At 39.8% G+C, this 19,748-nt stretch overlaps 3 gene segments (V, D, J or C); all 3 read left to right on the forward strand.

Annotated features, from left to right (window-relative positions):
• The first annotated feature begins 409 nt into the window (after positions 1–409).
• Positions 410–2,352, forward strand: LOC116151444 (T cell receptor alpha variable 8-2-like). The segment is given in 2 exon segments: positions 410–905; positions 1,021–2,352. Coding segments are annotated over 2 exon segments (399 nt in total).
• A 6,386-nt stretch (positions 2,353–8,738) lies between these two features.
• On the forward strand, positions 8,739–10,651 carry LOC105104873 (T cell receptor alpha variable 23/delta variable 6-like). The segment is given in 2 exon segments: positions 8,739–8,793; positions 10,266–10,651. Coding segments are annotated over 2 exon segments (441 nt in total).
• A 3,937-nt stretch (positions 10,652–14,588) lies between these two features.
• On the forward strand, positions 14,589–15,400 carry LOC135321369 (T cell receptor delta variable 1-like). The segment is given in 2 exon segments: positions 14,589–14,733; positions 14,940–15,400. Coding segments are annotated over 2 exon segments (510 nt in total).
• Positions 15,401–19,748: the final 4,348 nt, after the last annotated feature.

Here is a 19,748-nt window from a genome sequence, read left to right on the forward strand (position 1 = left end):
TACCCATATTTTTGCTAATTATGTTCTTTCTTCCTTTCCCGTTGTTTCAAGATTCCTTCCTTTATCACTTTTTTTCTGTTTAGAGAACGTCCTTTAAGCATCCTTTTGGGATAGGTCTACTGGTGACAAATGTTCTTAGTTTTCCTTCATCTGACAATGTCTCAATTTTCCCTTTATTCCTGCAGGGTAATTTTATATGTACATCACTCTGGATTGATGGCTCTTCTCTTTTAGCAGTTGAAAAATATTGGGTTATTTCCTTTTGGCTTCTAGTTAAATCTGGAAATTGAAAAATGTAATTAGTTGTAATTTTATTTCTCATTCTAAAAATTATTTTGTATTCAATTTTTATTCAAAATTCTGTGCTGTTTTAAAAAGCCCAATTGAATGGGTTTCAGGGCCTAAAAAACATATATTCTCTTCTGTACATAACCATAATGCTTTGGAATTCAACCACAGAAGGGCAGGGAGGAGATGGGGAAGGTCACAAACATTGTGAACTTCTCCTTAACTCTCTGTTTGGCCCCTGGAGGGTGCTGCTGCCTAAATTGGAAATGGCTTTTCTGAAAAAGATCAGAACAAGCTCATAAAAAGCTTCCTTCCCCACAGTTTAAAGAGATGTTCTAACAACATTTCTTGCACAGTGACGGGTAAAGCGTTTTAGACTCCAGGGGCAGGCAGTACTGTTAAGTCGGCCTCTCTTCCTAACACTCACTGTAGAGTCCATAAGAAGAGGAAATCTAAATCCCCTGTCATTTCTCAAACTCAGAGCAACTTGGGTTCGAGTCCACCAGTCATCAGACTTTTGTTTGTGGAGAATCTGCCAGAAAGGAGTTCACTGCCTCTTCACTGCTCCACCATGATCTTGGTGTTCACCTTGATGCTGGAGGTGCTCCTGTTCCTGGGTGAGTACTATTCCATTTTAGTCCCTTGTCCACACATGGAACATTGTTCTGTCCTGACTTTGAATAGAGAATTTCTGTTTTAGCTGAGTTCATTGATACAGCATTGATGTTTCAGGAGGAGCCGCAGCTCAGTCAGTGACCCAGCCTGACAGGCACGGCATCACTGTCCCTGAAGGAGCCCGCCTGGAGCTGAGGTGCAACTACTCATCCTCTTATCAACCGACTCCCTTCTGGTACGTGCAGTACCCCAACCAAGGACTCCAGCTTCTCCTGAAGTACACGTCTGGAAATGGCCTTGTTTCAGGCATCAAAGGTTTTGAGGCTGAATTTAGGAGGAATGAAACCTCCTTCCACCTGAAGAAAACGTCAGCCCATTGGAGCGACTCAGCAGAGTACTTCTGTGCTCTGAGTGACACAGTGCCTGAGTCTGCGGGGGGAGCTGAACACCAACCTCCTGTGACATTGTAGCCTGAAAGACTCAGGGGCTCAGCCTGAGCATATTCTGTGAGGGCAAACAGCACAGAGAATACAGAATCCGGAAAGTGTTTTGTTCCTATGGGCATCTCAGATTCTTTTCATTTTCATCTTTCCTTATCTCTTCTTTTTTCTTCCCTTTTTTCCCTTTTTCTTTTCTTTCCTTTTTTTTTTTTTTTCCATTTTGCAAAGGGAAGTTTTCTGAAGTTTGGAATTTTTATCCTCTAGAGTCAGGATTCCAGAGGGAATGAGGCTGTCTGATCTTCAACAAGCTAGAAGGAGCTACTTTCTCCCACGTTGTTTGAAATAGTGATGGGCTGAGATGGCTTGAGGTCGGCCATGTGAGTTGATATAAGGCAAGTCAGAGAATTTGACTTACAGCATTACTCTCATTTCACAAGCTATCAGAAAACCCAGGACAGTTGTTTATTTCTAACTGTGTTATCTCCAGTCTATTTTACAGGCATTCAGATAGGCTTCTTTCCTTAAAGGACTTCAGCTCTTTGATTAAAGCATTTGGGGCTGATGCACTTAATTAGAGCTGGCATTTAAGGATGTATATGAGAGGACCTCTCCAAGACAATATAGTATGACAGAAAAAATCCTTTAACCAGCGGTCCCGAGTAACAATCATTCTAAGTTAAATACAATGTCACCCCAAAATTCCACGTGGAATCTTGGGATTGGTGATTCTGAGTCAGACTCAGCCAGGCTACCTCTATCCTTTTTCTCCCTTTTAATTCAATTCTTTAATACTCACAGGGGGCTCTGTAATAATTAGTGATTTCTCAGTCATCTTTACTTATTTGTCTGCACTATCTCTCACAGTCTCTTCACTAAACATTTGCAACATTCTTGAACTGTCCTCCTGAGCTTCCGTGTCTGCAGATCAGTTCACTTCTTACTTCAGTGAAATATACAGGCCCTCATTCTCCATCGCTTTGACATCCAAATCATTCTACAGAGAATCATTATTGTATATAGAGTCTGAGACAAGGGCACAAGCTAAAATTATTTTCATATGTTTTCAAAAACTTATTTTTCCTTTAAAATAATCTACTAAAGCCAAAAACAAGATACAAATAACAATAGTAATAAACAGATTTTTAAATATACTTAAAACTGAAATTTTATTTAAAATTTATTTTAAAGTTACAGATTTTTAATACAAATTAAGCCTTTTAAAACTCTAGTTTCAATGCCCTTCTAACTGTTAAAGCAAATATCACTCTTCAGGTAGGTTCAGTTTACAGTAAATATATATAATTTAAAAGTAAGAATGCTTAATACAGCAGAGCATCCCAGCAACACGAGCCACTGCTGTGAATACTGTGCTGACTTATGAGCATCCTTCAGAACCACAGACGAGAACACATGAGAATTTAAATAATGGATCCTCAGGACTCCTGGGAAACACTTTCATTATGAAAGAATCCATTGCATCCGTGACATCTGAGAGGAACAGTTAGGTTGGATAATTAACTTTTGTTTTCTCTTCCCTAAAACTCACCCAGATTCCAAATGAGAGTTGGCCTTCTATGTCAGCACCAGCACAATCCACAAAGTTTCAGATATTCAAATGCAATTTCAAGGACAACTGTTATGGTACGTGGATAAGCATTTTCCTTGAACCTGAATGGTGTTAGTTGTTTAAGGTTACAGACTGTGCCCAGACTTAAGTGACAGAGATACCCCATGTTCTTTAGTACACTTATGTGTGTGTGTGTGTGTGTGTGTGTGTGTGTGTGTGTGTGTGTGTGTGATGGGTGGCCCTGTCCACATACTTGCTTGTCTTCCCTATTCCTCGTATTTAAAATGAACAAGGTGGTAGGGCATAGCTCAAGTGGAAGAGCACATGCTTGGCATGCACAAGGTCCTGGGTTCAGTCCCAGCACCTTTTCTAAAATAAATACATTAATAATAAGTAAGTAAACCTAATTACCCACCAATCCCCAAATAAAATAAACAAGCCCCTTTCAAAGATCACCCATTCTCACTTTGCTACTATCCAGTGTTGTCACTTCAACAGAAGGCCTGTCATCCACTGAGTGGTCTCCTGTAATACAGTCCGGAAGTAACTGTTACTGCCTTGATGTTCATGTAATATTTATGGCTTCCTTTTAGTCTGGCATCCTCTAAGCCTTTATGCCATTTACAAAGATATTTGTCTCCCTCACTATATCATAAGCCATTGGCAGGTTACAACTCTAATTGATTTTTGCAGTTTCTTAGGTCTTAGACAGACTTAAATATATGGCTAAACTGGCTGAATCACATTGGAGGGCTCATTTTTTGTAAGTTCATAAGTAAGAATTAAATGGATTATTTTTATATCACTACATGAAATTCTATTGTGTGACATAATTTATTTTCATAAAAAGGCACTGGGTGACTCATAGTCCTTGGTACTCTCCATCCTTGTGGATACTTCTGTAGCATCACATTAATTCACAGGTACAGTCCTAGAAAAAGACAGCCAGGCTGAGCTGTGGGTATCTGCTGAGTGAGAAGTGAGACCAAGTAGGACCCTGCAGGACCATTCTGGGTACAAAAGCCCCTCCAAGTCCCTAGTTTGGTTTTTTTTTTAATTGAAGTATAAATATGATTTCTTTTTTATTAAAAAAAATGCTGTAGTCTGCTACGCCTTTCTTGAGTTCTAAAAAAGACCCAAGCAGTTACTAATTAGGGAAGTGAGGGAACACAGAAACAAAGGGAAAGCAGTCAAGAAACAATAGTTCAGCAATAAAACAGAGTCCTAGTCTCTCATCAAGGGATATACACAAGAATCTGACACAAATCCTTGAGTTATTTTGCACAAACTGAGGCCCCCACCCACGTGGAGGGTGGTGACTGCATGCTGACCACTAGCAGCCGGACTCCAGGCTGGCTGGACTCAGAAGGCTGATGATTAAGATTCCTGATGTTACGGAAATGACAGGCCAGTCAAGAAACAAGTACCACTCGGAGGGTTGGAGTACTCAGATGTATTAGGCCGGCGGGCTCAGAGGGGCTTCTGCTCCGAAGCTCTGAGCACCTCCAAGATGTGCACATGAGGTTTTATAGGGTAAAGTACAAGCTTGGGGTATTAGGCCAATAGGCATGGAACAGCTTTAGCAGCATTATCATCACAAAAGTGGAGGCGGGGAGGCAGCAAACCAACATTCCAAAGCCAGATATATATCTTTGAAAACCCAGCTGGCTAGCAAAAATCATGAACAGCAAACCAACACTAATTAACCTAGATTTACAAGTTAGTCTAGCAGAACTCAGATCAGTATTCCAATACTTAGATTTGTGAGTTATCTTGTTAGCCCAGCGCAGCCTCTCCTTCACATTCCTAGACTTGTGAGTTACCTTGTTAGACCAGCCCGGCTTTTCCTTCACACTGAAACATCTCCCTGCTACCTCACCATCAGCCAGTCAGAAGAAGGGCCACAAGATTTTCCACTCCACTCCAAATGTTGCCTTTAAATCTCTTCCCTGAAAGCCGTCAGGGAGTTTGGGGTTTTCAAGCATGAGCTGCCCATTTCCCTTGTCTGGCACCCCACAAATAAATGCTGCACTTTCTTTCACCACAATCTGGTATTAGTAGATTGGTTTTGCTGCCCACTGGGTGAACGAACTCGAGTTTGGTTTCATAACAGAAGTATTCCTTTCTTAAGGTTTTAGCCTCTAGGAGGCACTGTAAGCTTTTCTTATACCGAGGGCCTACCCTAGGGCATCTAGTTGAGAATAGTTGTTGAAAGTGTTAAAATGAAAGCCGCAGACTCAAAATGGTGTCAGTTGTGCTAAAAGCCCATGATACCAAACCTAGACTTAACATCTCACCCAAATGCAGTGTCACCTTTCCCCAGAAATGTAATCTTAATCAATTAGTAGAAATTTTCCGGTTAACACTAGAGAGGTAGTATGTCCCAAGGGCACTCTCCATCCTCCAGAGGAAGAGGAGGCCATCTGCATGACAAAACCTTCACCCTCCCCCAAAAGAAGGCCTAAAAACTATCCTTTCTTTTCTTTTTCTAATGATCTCTTGCAGCATCCTTCTTCTTGTAAAACTCTTCCACCTTGTAGCCCCGAGAGCACCCTTCTAGCTGCTGGGTGGGAAAGGAAGCTGCCCGTTTAATGAATTGCCTAATAAATCAATTAGATCTTCATATTTACTCAGTAAAATTATGCTTTTCAACAAAAGACTTGAGAAATTTTGAAGCACAATTGAGAGCTAGTAATAGTACAGAGGGGAGAATAATTGTGTGTGAGGAAAAACTAAGTCCTTACCAGCACATGAGAAGGAATCTGCTTCCTGCTGAAGATTCTTTTCAATTAATAGCTCTGTTTGATTCTCTGATTCAAGCACTAGAATTTCATGATTGTAAAGGATATATCTTTATTGTCATTGTTTTTATCTGTATCTTTGTCATTATTTTTACCCGTATCTCTCAGAAGAGACTCCTGGATCAAACAGAGACTCATATAAACAAAACAAAAGAAGGAAAATTTCAAAGACTAGATATTAGACTTTCCTGATTTTTTCACTTTTATTACCAAAGCTTTTTTTTATATCAGGGACAAATCTGAAATTTCATTTCCCAGGTTCAACATTGTGTCTAAACCATTGAAAGTCACCTTTTCCCCCTCACTCTCAATCTACCCCTTTCCAGCCCTTTCTCAGTTCACTTGATGGGAGAGGGTGGGGCTTCCTGTCACAGAGTGTCCCCAGAGCAGGTTTCATTGGGTGAGCTGACAGGTTACAGGAGCAGGAAAAAGTCATGATACTCACCACCCAGGAGTGGAGTTATGCATCATATGGTGAAAACATCCCAGCAAGAAGGTGAGGCGTCATGAAGAGGCTGGTGGACGCTGTGCTGGGGCTTTTGTTTGCCCAGGTTTGCTGTGAGTTCGGGCTTTCCCATAGGGAAAGTGCAGGATTGAGCAGCTGCAGTGTTGTTGAGGGGGGAGGGATGGGAGCTGACAAGTCTGGCACACCTTCTAGACTTCTCATCATCCCCGGGGACACTTCCAGGGTTTTGGAGGAGTTACAGTGACCCTCACCTGTGACTGTTTCTGCGTTTCTCATCAGGTGTGACAGGGGAGGATGTGGAGCAGAGTCCTCCAGTCCTGAGTCTCCAGGAGGGAGCCGCCTCCACACTGTGGTGCAAGTCTTCCAGCTCTGTGACCAGTGTGCACTGGTATCATCAGAACCCTGGGGGCCGCCTCATCCACTTGTTTTCCGTTGCTTCAGGGACAAAGCACGATGGAAGATTCAGTGCCACAACAGTCGCTAAAGAACGTCGTAGCATCTTGAACATTTCCTCTTCCCAGACCACAGACTCGGCGACTTACTTCTGTGCTGTGGAGCACAGTGCTCCCCGGGCACCTGCAGCCTCAACACAAACCCTCAGCGGGCTCAGCCCCCTCCAGGCACAGTCTCAGGCCCCACACTCATTTGTAGGGCTTGTTAGTCCTCACCTATATTGAAAGTTCTTTTTTGTTGTTGTTGAAGTCCAGTCAGTTACAGTGTGCCTATCTCTGGTGTACAGCACAGTATCCCAGTCATGCACATACACGCATATATTTGTTTTCATATTATTTTCCATTAAAGGTTGTTACAAGATATTGAACATAGTTCCCTGTGCTATACAAAAGAAACTCTTCTCCATTTTCAGTTTTATTAGGTACAGTTATTAAAGTTTGGCTGCACATATACATTATATTACATGTAAATGCATACATACAATATACTGCACTCTCTTTTAGTTTACATATATGTACTGACAGAAACTTTTTTAAAATCTATGTTTATATATAGTGGCTAACATTTGTAAATCTCAAACTCCCAAATGTATCCCCTCCCACTCCCTTCTCCTGGTAACCATGAGATTGTTTACTAAGTCTGTAAGTCTGTTTCTATTTGATAGATGAGTTCATAGTATCCCCTGTTTTTTTAGATACCAAATATAAGTGATATCATATGGTATTTTTCTTTCTCTTTCTGGCTGACTTCTGTTAGAATGACAATCTCCAGGTCCATTCATGTTGCTGCAAATAGCATTATTTTATTCTTTTTTATGGCAGAGTACTATTCCATTGTATAAATATACCACTGCTTCTTTATCCAGTCATCCGTTGATGGACATTTAGGTTGCTTCCATATCTAGCGTACTATCAATAGCCAATATGGAAAATAGTATGGATTCCGTAAATAGACTAAAGAGTTAGCATATGATCCAGCAATCCCACTCCTGGGCATATATCCAGAGAAAGCTCTAATTCAGAACATACATGCACCACACTGCTGATAACAATACTATCTACAACAGCCAAGAGATGGATAACTTAAAAAAAAATTGTTTTTCTTCTACACTCAGAACACACCTAACATCAAGGACGTCTGATTTTATTTGAAACTTAACATCAGCAAAAGTAGTTGACATGATATCACAGCTTATTACATCATCTTTTATGATGATTGGAAAATGAATTTCACTTTGCAGCTCATTCCTGTCAGAACAGTGATGTTACTGCTCGGTACTCCTCTAAGTCACGGGTTTCAAAGTCAGCTTTTTCAACTAGTTATGAATTATTTTAGGGTGATTTTGTGCACATGGCAATGAGAATGCTCATTGCATCAAGAACACATCATTTTAAAAGTCTCAGTAAAAGACATGTTACCCAGTTTAAAAATGAGCAAAATATTTAATCAGAATCTTTATAAAAGATATATACTCTACATCAAGAATCAGCAAAATATGTCCCATGAGCCAAATCCATCCAGGCACCTATTTCTGTAAATAAAATTTTGTTGGTACATAGCAATTCCCATTTTTAAAATGTATTATCAATGGCTCCTTTCATGCTGCAAACGGCAGAGTCTAGTAGTCACAACACAGACTGAATGGCCTGCAAAGCCAAAAATATTTACTGTTCTACCCATTATGGTAAAAGTTTGCAAGCCCCTGTTCTACATCAATAGCCATCAGGGAAATTCAAATTACTACCACAATGAGATCACTATGACCCATTATACTGGCTAAAAATAAAAAGATAACTATTTCAATTGTTGACAGAAAGGGACAAAAACTGTCTAATTTAGTAACTGTTTAGATTCATGTTCTCTTCAGTGTGAAGGGCTCTTTTGAGCTGATGTTGATGTTACGGGAAGAAAGATGGCCCTGTGCAGTGGTTCTGCCTGAGGGCCAATTTCTCAACAAGGGCTAATCTTCTGTCTAAGGAAATGATTGGTGCAAGAAGACTCAGTCACTTATTCCTTTGCTCTGATTCACTCATGGTGATGAACATGAAGTTTTAAGAAGCTGTGTATGATGTTTCAATGGAACTTCTCTCTATGGCCACCAAGGGGCAATGCCGCTTCGGAGAAGACTGTTTGTCCCACATACAGATGTAGAATATTCTACAAGTAGCCAGAAATTATTCTTTGAAAATCAAACAAATTACTATCTCCTACTTTACTTCAATTTACATCTATCAATCATGTAGTCTGAGGAGTGGGCGCTCTGACCAGTGTCTCCTTTTGGACCATGATGATGTTCTACTTTAGTAGGATTTGAGCTGACATCAAATGCAGAAACACCACGTTCTCTCTGGGTTTCGGGGGGAAAACTGCTTCCTGTTTCTTTTAACTTGTATTATTTATAATGCAGATCAGTGCTATTTTTATGGCTGCTCTGGAATTATCCTCAATTTCTACCTCTATATTCTGTTGTGTTAAATGAAAAGCCAAACTGATTCCTCACAGTTTTGTATCTTGCCTATGAGGATGAAGTGTGAAGAAAATGTTAAATGCTTGTTCAAATACAGAATAAGAACTACCAAAATGTTGTATTCCTGAATGTATTCCTAAGATCTACCAAAAATGTTGTATTCTTGAATTTCTTCATGGCCCCATATCTTCCAAAGTCAGCAGAATTTTTCGATCTTCTCCTATCCATTTTGAAAGGAAAACTCTTCCACAACAGGTAATTCTAGTACTTCTTAATTTCTTTTCTCCATGTGTATTATTAGAAATATTTCCTTTGCTTGGTATATATATTTTAGAAAAAAGTGTAAAGAAATTGAAAGTGATTTAATTATGTTTTGTCATTTCTTAGGGTGGAATAAAATCTGGACACATCTGAAAGACTGCAATAAAATTTAAGTTCCCTGAGGGAAAAGAACTATATATTCTCTCTGTTCTGATCCATGGCCTTCGCTTATAATGGTATATTGTGTCCCTTGTGTGTCCTCAATGAACTATAATTAGTATTTATAATAAAAGGGAAATGCCCCTCTGCATGCTGATCTTGTGACTTTGTGGGATTCTGTTTTTCCCCCGTTGTAAAATAGTGTTACTCCTATTAAGACTTCAAGCTGTTCTGCTATATTATTTTAATATTCTAGGATATGTGAATAAACGGAAGCTGAGGAATGGAGGATGGAAATTTGAAACTGATCTTTATTCATGTGTAAGGATGGGATTTCTGATTCCCAATGAATGTAATTTTCAGCATTTCTAAGTAAGACCAAAATAAGGAAATGCTTGCTTTGAGAAAAATAGTTCTAAGTGAAAGCACTTGTTTGAGGGTGGCGCCCATTGAAAAAAATTGAAACGTGTGAAGTTAAAGTCAGCTTCCTCACTGGCTGAGAGGACCAGAGGCCCACCTGCGCTGTCACTGAGCTTTGGCTCCAGGAAAAATGGACAAGCTTCTGGGAGCAGTATTTTTAATTCTGTGGCTTCAAGTAAGCTGTGAGTTATGGAAGAGAAACTCTAGGCTATGTCATAAATTTGCAGGAATGAGAAAATGGGGGTGTGGACAAATTCATGCTCGTAGATAGAAATTTTCAGACAGAAATATGAATTTGTGGACCTAACAACTTTTTCTTTTTATTCAGGAGTGAGTGGACAACAGAATGGAAAAAGTGAGCAACAGCAGGTGAAACAGAGCCCTCAGCCCCTGGCAGTCCACGAAGGAGTGATTTCAGTTCTGAACTGTACTTATGAGAATGACGCATTTGACTACTTCCCACGGTACCAGCAGTACCCTGGTCAAGGCCCTGGATTCTTGATAGCCAAAACTTCAGGTGGGCATAAAAAGGAAGATGGAAGATTCACAGTTTCCTCCAATAAAAGTGCTAAACACTTCTCATTGCACATCAAGGACTCCCAGCCCGGAGACTCAGCCACCGACTTCTGTGCAGCAAGTTCCCAGTGCTCCCCAGGCACCTGTAGCCTGTACCCAAACCTGCAGCCGGGGCTCCAGCCACATCCTGATGTGTAGATGAAATATTCACACACAGACACACACACACACACACACACACACACACACACACACACACACTCTGTTAGTCCATAAAAAATCTTAGTACATTTTAAAAAACTAAAGTTATGCAGGATTTATTCCTTGACCAAAAGTTAAATTGATTTAGAAAATCAATTGCAAAAAATTCTCTCTTGAAACTCCCAAATACTTGGAATTTAGACACTAAGTTTTAAAATAACCCATTAATTAAAGAAGTGATCACAATGGTTATTAGAAAATATTTAGAAAGAAGATATAGTGAGAACACACACAAATAAGTATATATGAGACACAGCTAAAATACGAGGTAAAAGCAAATTTATCTTTTAAATACTTATATTATTATCAAAGAAAAAGGGTTGCACAACAAAAGGAGACAGAAAAAGAAGAACAAATTAAACCCAACATAATCAAAAAGAAGGAAAAAAATTAAAAATTCAAATTGGTGAACCCTAAAGCATACTGTAGAGATAATCATGAAATACAAAGTTAATTATTTTAAAATGATTAATAACATTGATATACTTCTGGCTAGAATTATCAACAGAGTTATCAATGGAATAAAAGAGAGGAATTACAAAATAGAAATAGGACAAATGAAAAAGAAAACCACATACCAATGCTGTAATGCTAAAAGGATAATGAAAGAATATTATTAACAATTTTATTCCACTGAATAAGAATACAGAAGCAGACCCACATAAGTGAGGAAAACTGATTTTTTGACAAGGTGGAAAGACAATTCAATGAAGGAAAGGTAGTCAGATCAGCAAATGATGCTGCAACAATTGGATATTCATACACAAATAACTGAAATTTGGTGTAAATCTAATACTTGTTAGAAAAACTTGAGGATAGTCTCAAAATGGATCATGCATCCAAGTGTAAAATGTAAAACTATAAATCTTTTAGGAGAAAGCCTAAGAAAAATTTTAAGACCTAGTGCTACACAAAATGGTTTTAGACATGATACCAAAAGCACAGTCCATTAAAAAATAAATAAATTAGATTTAATCAAAATTAAAAATGTTTGCTCTGTGAAAGACATTATTAAGAGAGTGAAAAAGACAAACAACAGATTGGCAGGAAATATTTGCAAAACATATGTCTTTGAAAGATCTGGTATTCAGAATATAATGAATTCTCTAAACTTAGCAGAAAGAAACAAGCAGCCCAGGTATAAAATGAACAAAAGACTCACACAGACACTTCACCACAGAAGATATGTAATAGGAAAATAAGCCAATAAATAAGTATATGAACAAATGTTCAGCTTCATTAGCCACTAAAGAAGCGCATATTAAAGCCACAGCGAGCCACTCCACATCTATCAGAATGGCTAAAATAAAACATACTGACAATGCCAAGTCCTGGCAAGGATGCAGAGAAACTAAATCACTTATACATTGCAGGTGGGTGAGTGGTCCAGTCATTTTGGAAAACAGTTTGACAGTTTCACATTAAGTTAAACATCCACTTACCTTAGGGCCCAGCAATCACACTTCTGGGTATTTATATGTGAAGAATGAAAAACTTCTGATCACACAGAAATCTGTACATGAATATTCATGGTAGCTATATTTGTGATGGCCCCAAACTGGAAACCATCCAAATGTTCTTCATTGGATAAATGGATAAATATACTTTAGTGCATCCACACAATGACATATTACTTGTAGATCTTCCTCAACTTATGATGGAGTTAGATCCCAATAAACCATTATACGTTGAAAATATCATAAGTCAAAAATGCATTTAATACACAAACTTAGGCAGCATCACAGTTTAGCCTAGCCTGGCCTCCTTTAAATGTGCTCAACACTTACATTATCCTCCTATTGAGAAAAATCATCTAACACAAGGTCTATTTTATACTAAAGTGTTGAAAATCTCATGTAATTTATTGGGCACTGTGCTCAAAGTGAAGAACAGAATGGTTGAGTGGGTACAGAATGGTTCTAAGTGTACCATGGATTGCTTTAGCCTGGTGATCCCGGGGCTGGCTGGGCACTCAGCTTGGTGTCCCTGCCCAGCACCAGCAGAGAACATGACACTGCATGTGGCTAGCTTGGAAAAGATCAAAATTCAAAATCAAAGTATGGTGTCTACAGAATGCATATGGCTTTCTGACCATAATCATAAGTTGAGGAATCACAAGTCTGTAGTGACTAAAAGGAACAGACTATTGCCACGTGCAGTAAACTAGGTGGATCCCAAGGGTGTTGTGCTGAGTGGAAAAAATCACACTCAGGAGGCTACATAGTGTGTGATTGCACTCATTGGATTATTATGATTGCATACATAATGTATGATGTTACCCATACAACATTCTCAAAAGGGAAAAATACAGAGACAAAAAAGCAATCAGTTGTTTCCAGGAGTTTGCAGGGGTTGCAGGGGTGGGGAGATTGTGAAAAGGCAAGTTCTTTAGGGTGATGGAACAGTTCCGTATCATATTAGTGGTGGTTACCAGAACCCATACATATGATAAAATTTCATAAATCTATAAATCAAAAAAAGAGTGTATATAAAAATTGGCATATCAGAGTAGGATTATTTTAATAATATTATATCAATATCAACTTTTCCAGTATATATATATATATATATATATATATATATATAATACATGTATAATTATTACGTATAAATGTATGTGTTACACATAGAACATCATGCTGCTCCCCAGGCTGTTGAGGGCATTCCTGGTCTCCTCTGCTTGGTTACAACTAATTTGACACCAGGGCATCAGCTGCATGTCAGGACTCAGATGAAATGGGGCAGAAGAGGAGACGTCTCAACTAAATACAAACTCTCTTCCAACATTCACGATTTATTTTGACCTTAAAAACAAAGAACAGGCACTTTTTTAGACACTCTGTCTGTACTTTCTCTTCTAGTTGTTTGTTTGCCTTTGGTCCTTTATATTAATCTATCCATTGAAACAATGAAACCACATGGAAGATTGACAGCTACATTCTACATGACATGTAACGTTATAAAAACTTCAGTCACCAGCTCTGTGGTGTTGACACACACTAAGGGTTTGCAGACCGTAGATACCACATTCTGCAGGAGTGTGTTATAGCACTGGGTCACAGAAAATCTGACGTGCTTTTTGACTTTATTTTACAAAGAGAAAAATTACCAGTCACTAACAAGTGAGACTGAACACTTTGGAGCAATGGGATAGAAAATGTGACTTTAGGACAATTTTTGGACACATGGTCTAATAAGTCCAGTTCTGCTTTTGGAGGGAACAGGACTGAAAAGCCTGACACGCTTCAAAATCTGATAAATAAGACTCAGTGTCAGATTTCAAAAGAAACAAGATTTTTTTCTTGTTATAACTTTACAAAACCCAAGCAACTGAATAGATTCTGAAAGTCAGAAGGTCTTTTTTTTGTCACTTGATGTTAAAGTAACTTTATTTATTGAAAAACCTAAGTAGAGCCCTAGAACCAAGAAAGGAAGGAAGAGATATGTTAATTATTGGGGATAAGATTGCCTTTCACCAAGAAGGCACAGGTCTGTGAGTTTTTAAAAAGAGTCATTAGATTCTGGGTGGAGAAAAGTAAGTGTAAGCTAAATAAATGTACAGAAGGTAGACTGTAAGAAGAGTTCAGAGGCTAGACTAAATTCTATTTCAAACAGGCTGGCAAAATTATTCTGCTGAAAAATGATCAATGTATGTCAACTTGTTTAATCTGCAGTTTCCCTCAGCTCAACCTTTAATACGAACTGCTTTTCCCATGCCCCTTTTCAGGTACTGCCAAACTTAATGACCAGGGAAAGAGCAGTAGACAAAGTGAAGGTTTGTGGTGAGCCACGTTATTCCCATCTGTGCGCACAGACCACGTGGTCTATGAACTGAACACACCCTCCTTCCTGTTTGGGGGAGGCACATCGGAACCCAGGTACTATGTACATGTGCTGACAGGGACTCAGAGACACAAAAGTCTCGGCTCAGGCAGAACTAAACACATCTGTGCAGCGAAACCCATCCCTCATGCCGCTCTCCAGCCTGCTCGTGGTCTTCCTGGCCCTCATCTTCTCAGGTAAGGATGCTTTCAAACATGGGTGGGAATGTTCAGGGTGAAAGGATTGCACGTGGTACCTCACAGGGACTTGGGGAGCAAAGGAAGATTGGAGAAAAGCAAGCATATTATGATTTCAATTTGGCTTGTCTTTGGGACCTAAATTAGTCTCATTCCTACATTATTCTACTCACTACTTCAGCTCTGTGTTTTGATTTTTCCCACAGGATCAGGAGTGGCCCAGACAGTTACTCAAGACCAGCCAGCCATATCCTCTCACGTGGGGGAGACAGTCACCCTGAACTGTCGGTATGAAACAAGTGATAGCATATACTATATTTTTTGGTACAAGCAGCCTCCCAGTGGAGAGATGACTTTCCTTATTCATCAGGGTTCATCTAGCGGGAATGCAAATAGAGGCCGCTACTCTGTAAACTTCCGGAAAGCAGAAAAAGCCCTCAGCCTCACCATCTCAAACTTACTGCTGAAAGATTCTGCAAAGTACTTCTGTGCTCTCAGAGAAGGCACAGTGCTTGAAGTAATAGGACAAGCTGAACAAAAACCCCAGAGCCCAATAACAGAGAGCTCCCTGCTGCAGGAGCCAAGCCGAGATGCACACCTGCAGCCCCCAGACAAGACATGGCAGCCCTGTGGGTGTGTGGTCTGTGGTCCAGATCAGAAGACTTAATTCTAAATAAAAGCTCCTTTTCTGTCACTTGAGAACAGGTGTCCAGAGGAACTTTCTACTAATACATTCTCAGTCTTGAATGTTTGACTTCAAAGCAATCATGCAGAATATGTGTAAAGTTGTCTAAATGTCAAAAAGACTTGCCCCATAATAATTTAAAGCAGCAACTTCACTTAAAGATGTTCCTATCACAACCCTGGGTGTGGTAAACTAGAATCATCATGAAAATCACTTCCTGAATCCCTTCCTCTTAAGCTTTGTGTCAGTGAGGGCACAATTAGAGAAGCGGAACCACATAGAATGAAGGATTCACTGCAAGAATAAGAACCCAGGCAGTTGCTAGAGCAGGTGGTGGAGTCTATATTAAGCTGTTATCTTTGCATCTGGTGTTGAGCCTGAATTAACTGTAAGTTAACTAGTGTGACATTTGTGAAGGAAAGTTGGATGTGGATAAACGCATGGACAAGCTGTGACTTGTAAGGACGCACTAGGACCAGTGCAGACAAGGGGAACACTAAAGCTGTCTGTCTCTCACCTCCTTCCGTCTCACAGCACTGGGTGTCCTTCAGGAGCAGTGGGTGTGATTTGCCATCATGCTACACGCACACTTGGTCCAAGACAAAGAGAAGATGAGGAGGAGATGTGGTGGGAGGTGGACGAGTTGTGAGTCAACAAGCTGGGCTAACCCACCAGCAGCAACATGTGTGAGCTACCACAGTGCCTGGCGCCCTGCCCCAGCCAGCAAGACATGAAAAATATGGCTGCTTCATGACAAGTACCTTCTAAATCTTGCACAAGTCTCTTTCGTGGCCAACCCAATTCAGGACAATACAGGGAAGCAAATTCTGGGAAATATATTTCCAGATAGTTACATTGAGATAGAACAAAGCTACTACAGTAGCCTCCTTGTTAACCGGGCATCATTCTGTACCTTTTTTTAACAGCACTACTTTCAAATAAAGACAGCAGCACAACTATGCTTCCTGCTAATATGATGCAGGTATTCCTCATTCAACTAAAAACAAGCTAACCATCTCCTGCAAAGAGGTCACACTCTCCCATGGAAAGCTTTTTCTTAACTCCTGAGATGTAATGAGATAAAAGCCTGATGTATGTTAGCACAGCTTATTTCACGCAGACAAATGGGAGATGAGAGTTTATAGTGGTTAATGTGTACATAAATACATTGATATCAAAATGAAAAAGAAAATTTGACAACTATCATAGTTCTTGTTTGTGCAAGTGGCTACGTGATTGTGGCCGGTATTTATAACGACCTCCTCCGTTACCCATTCTGAACGCTCTGATCGTAAGCAAGCAGCTCCACTCACTGCTATACCTGGCTTTCTATAAAACAAGCTGCTTGTTCAGGAGCGATGGTATGTGGAATGCAGTCAAGTTGAATAAGGAATTCTGCAAGTCCACTGCTGTGGATTCGGCAGAAGTTTGCACAGCATCAGAGGCAGATCTGAGGTTCTGTTTAAGTGGAAATAATCTTGCCAGTACTCAGGGAAAATTGGTATATTGTATTCTGGGAGACATCATTAAGAATGATACTGACTTCTCATTCAAAGCAACAGAAAGCACCAAGGGAATTTCTCAAGTGCTTAGAGACAACAAACACATAAAACTTTCAAGTTGTATTCTTATGAACAGAAGGTATATTTTACAATTATCTTTATTAAAAGTCACTGCTAAGAGGGCGGAAAGTCCATGCATAGTTAGGTAAATTATATTTCAACCTACATTTGTAAAAAAGAATTCTAATGCAGAATATATTAAAAACTCATACACATCAATAAAAAAGGGAAACATTTAGGAAGAATGGCAAAATCTTGAAATCCTCTTCAGAAATATGATATCCAATAGTTAATAAACACACAAAACCCTTAATATTATCTTTCATCAGGGGAATGAAAGTAAAACCTCAACTGAGCATTTCATCTGTGTCCTCTCAGCAGCCCGACTGCATCAACGCAGCTGAGAGAATGTGAGTGGAAGCGAATAAGAAAAAATAATGTCTGTATCCAGGAAAATAAGTGATTATTAAGTAAATTTCCTAGAAGCTTCCATCATTGAACTGACGTGGAGGAAAGAGCAACTAGTAACAGGTCACAGACCTGGACGCTGAAGGAAAGGCCGGCTTTATTAGAAGAAAGAAAGCTGATATTTATTGAGCTCATTATATGTCAGGCACTGTAGTTCACATTTCAGATTCATTATCTAATTAAAATTTCACAAAGTATATGAGGTAGGTTTTATTGTTCCTATTGTTGTAACTTTGAGAAATGAGACATAATGTTCCTCACTTTGAAAAGCATCTCTAACTTTTACTGTCAGCCAGAATGTAACCTCTTAATGGGCTCCTAGGGTGTAAGATTTGGATGTGGGAAAGCACTTCACCCCAGGGCAAGGTGGTTGGTATGTCTCAGTGATGGTGACATTAGTGGTTTAAACTGGAACCCAAAGGGAACTAGGAAAGAGGATGCCAAACCTGGGTACCAATTGCCCCAGGATCAATAGATGAGGAAATCATCCACTACCCAGCTGACAGCGCTGAAGGCTTTAGCAAGATTCTCACATGGCGGTGTGCTGGGGGGAGAAGGGGCTGCAGGGAAGGATGAGATATTGTTCCTTAAACTCTCCACCCACGTTTCCTTACGAGGACCTGTGCTCCTTGCCTTTGCCCTTCCTCCTGCAACGCTATCTCCTCAAACACCCACATGCTGTACCTCTCACTCCCTTTATGTCTTTGCTCAGATGTCACCCCTTTGTGAATGCTCTCTCTAAATCTTTCTATTTTCCTTTTTGAGAATCAGGCTCTAGCACTTTGCATGTATGAAGAATGAAAGCTGAAGCACTGCTACCTGGTGTCCTGCTAAACTAGTTTGTGAGGCTCCCGCTGGCCTCCCTGCCGCCCTCCAGTGCTCCTGGAGTAGATGGTGGGAAGCCCGGTCACAGGAGGAGGCAGCATCACTGACCAAAACGTCAACCATCTTCCCACCGTATGAACAGTGAGAACAAGGACTCAGGAGAACTGTCTGGCTGCTTTACTGTTTTGCCTTCGAGATGTGAAAGTGATTGGCTTCAGGACAACGAAGATAATACTTGGGGTCATTTCAGCTGGAGATTACTAGGCTGCCTTGCAAAGAAAGCTGGGCCTTTTTGTTCAAGTTGGGAGGTTTTTCCCTGGTAAGTAAAATTCTGTCTACTGCTTTGTCCTTTATTGTAGTATAGAAATATCTTGGAAGAGCCAATGATGAAAAAAATATTTAAAAATTGTAGCAAATACTGCTTGGTATACTTTTTTCATATTATTATATGCTACCCAATCTTTCAGTATAACATCTGAATGAACTGATTTTCCATAACCATAAGAAACATGATGCTATGGATACTTGTAATACATAAAATCTGCTAAATGTACCTCAGGAAAATGTTGAGCTTTATTTTGTAAATAAACTCCTGTGCATTTCAGACACTGTCTCCCAGCCCCCCAAGACTGTGTACACTGCCTGCCGCTGGCTGAGCGCCTATGACAGGGAAGGCGTTGTGCCAGATGATGTGCAGTTATGTTCTCACTTAATTCTTATTAGAACCCGTCCAGGTTGGTGCATCTACCTTTAAAGGGCATTGTGGCAAAGTGCTTGAGCTCGAAGACGTGGGTTCTATTTCTCAATCTGCCACTCATTAGTTGAGTGATCTTGGGAAAATGTCTTAATGATTTTTATGCTTCAGTTTCCTCATATCTACAAGGTGGATGTTGATTGTATCTACCACACAGGTGCTTATGAGAAGTGAATGGGGTAATGAGTGCCAATGCTGGGCCCAGTGCCCAACAGAAAGATACTGGTTACTTACAGAAAAGGGAATTGCACATGAGAGGGTTTCACTACCTGCCTAGTGTTACGGAGTAAGTGTCAGAGTGCTTCCTCCCCTCCATATCGTGATTAGAGCAGATGCATTTGCTCACCCCAAGAGTTACTCTCTATCTCAATACAGTATTGAATTTATAGTACGTATCACTTCTCAAAACTGGATTTCAAAAAAAATGCATTTGTTTAGTTTTTTTCTTCGCCAACTGCACCGTAGACCTTTTATGTCCCCTTCACTACTGCACCCTCCATGCCCGAACACTGCTTAGCACACAGGAGGCCAAAACAATATATATATTTGAAAATTTGAATAAATGTACACCAGATAAAATTATTCGTAGAATCCATACTATTCAAACACTAATATAAAAGATTCAGCTGAACTAATCTTTGTGTTGTTTATCTAGGATTGTCAAGATATGCACCCTGCAAATCACTTCCCATGAGGTTTAGTGTATTCAGTGTATCCACTG

The sequence above is a fragment of the Camelus dromedarius genome, chromosome 5 (genome assembly GCF_036321535.1).
Source record: "Camelus dromedarius isolate mCamDro1 chromosome 5, mCamDro1.pat, whole genome shotgun sequence".
Taxonomy (NCBI): domain Eukaryota; kingdom Metazoa; phylum Chordata; class Mammalia; order Artiodactyla; family Camelidae; genus Camelus; species Camelus dromedarius.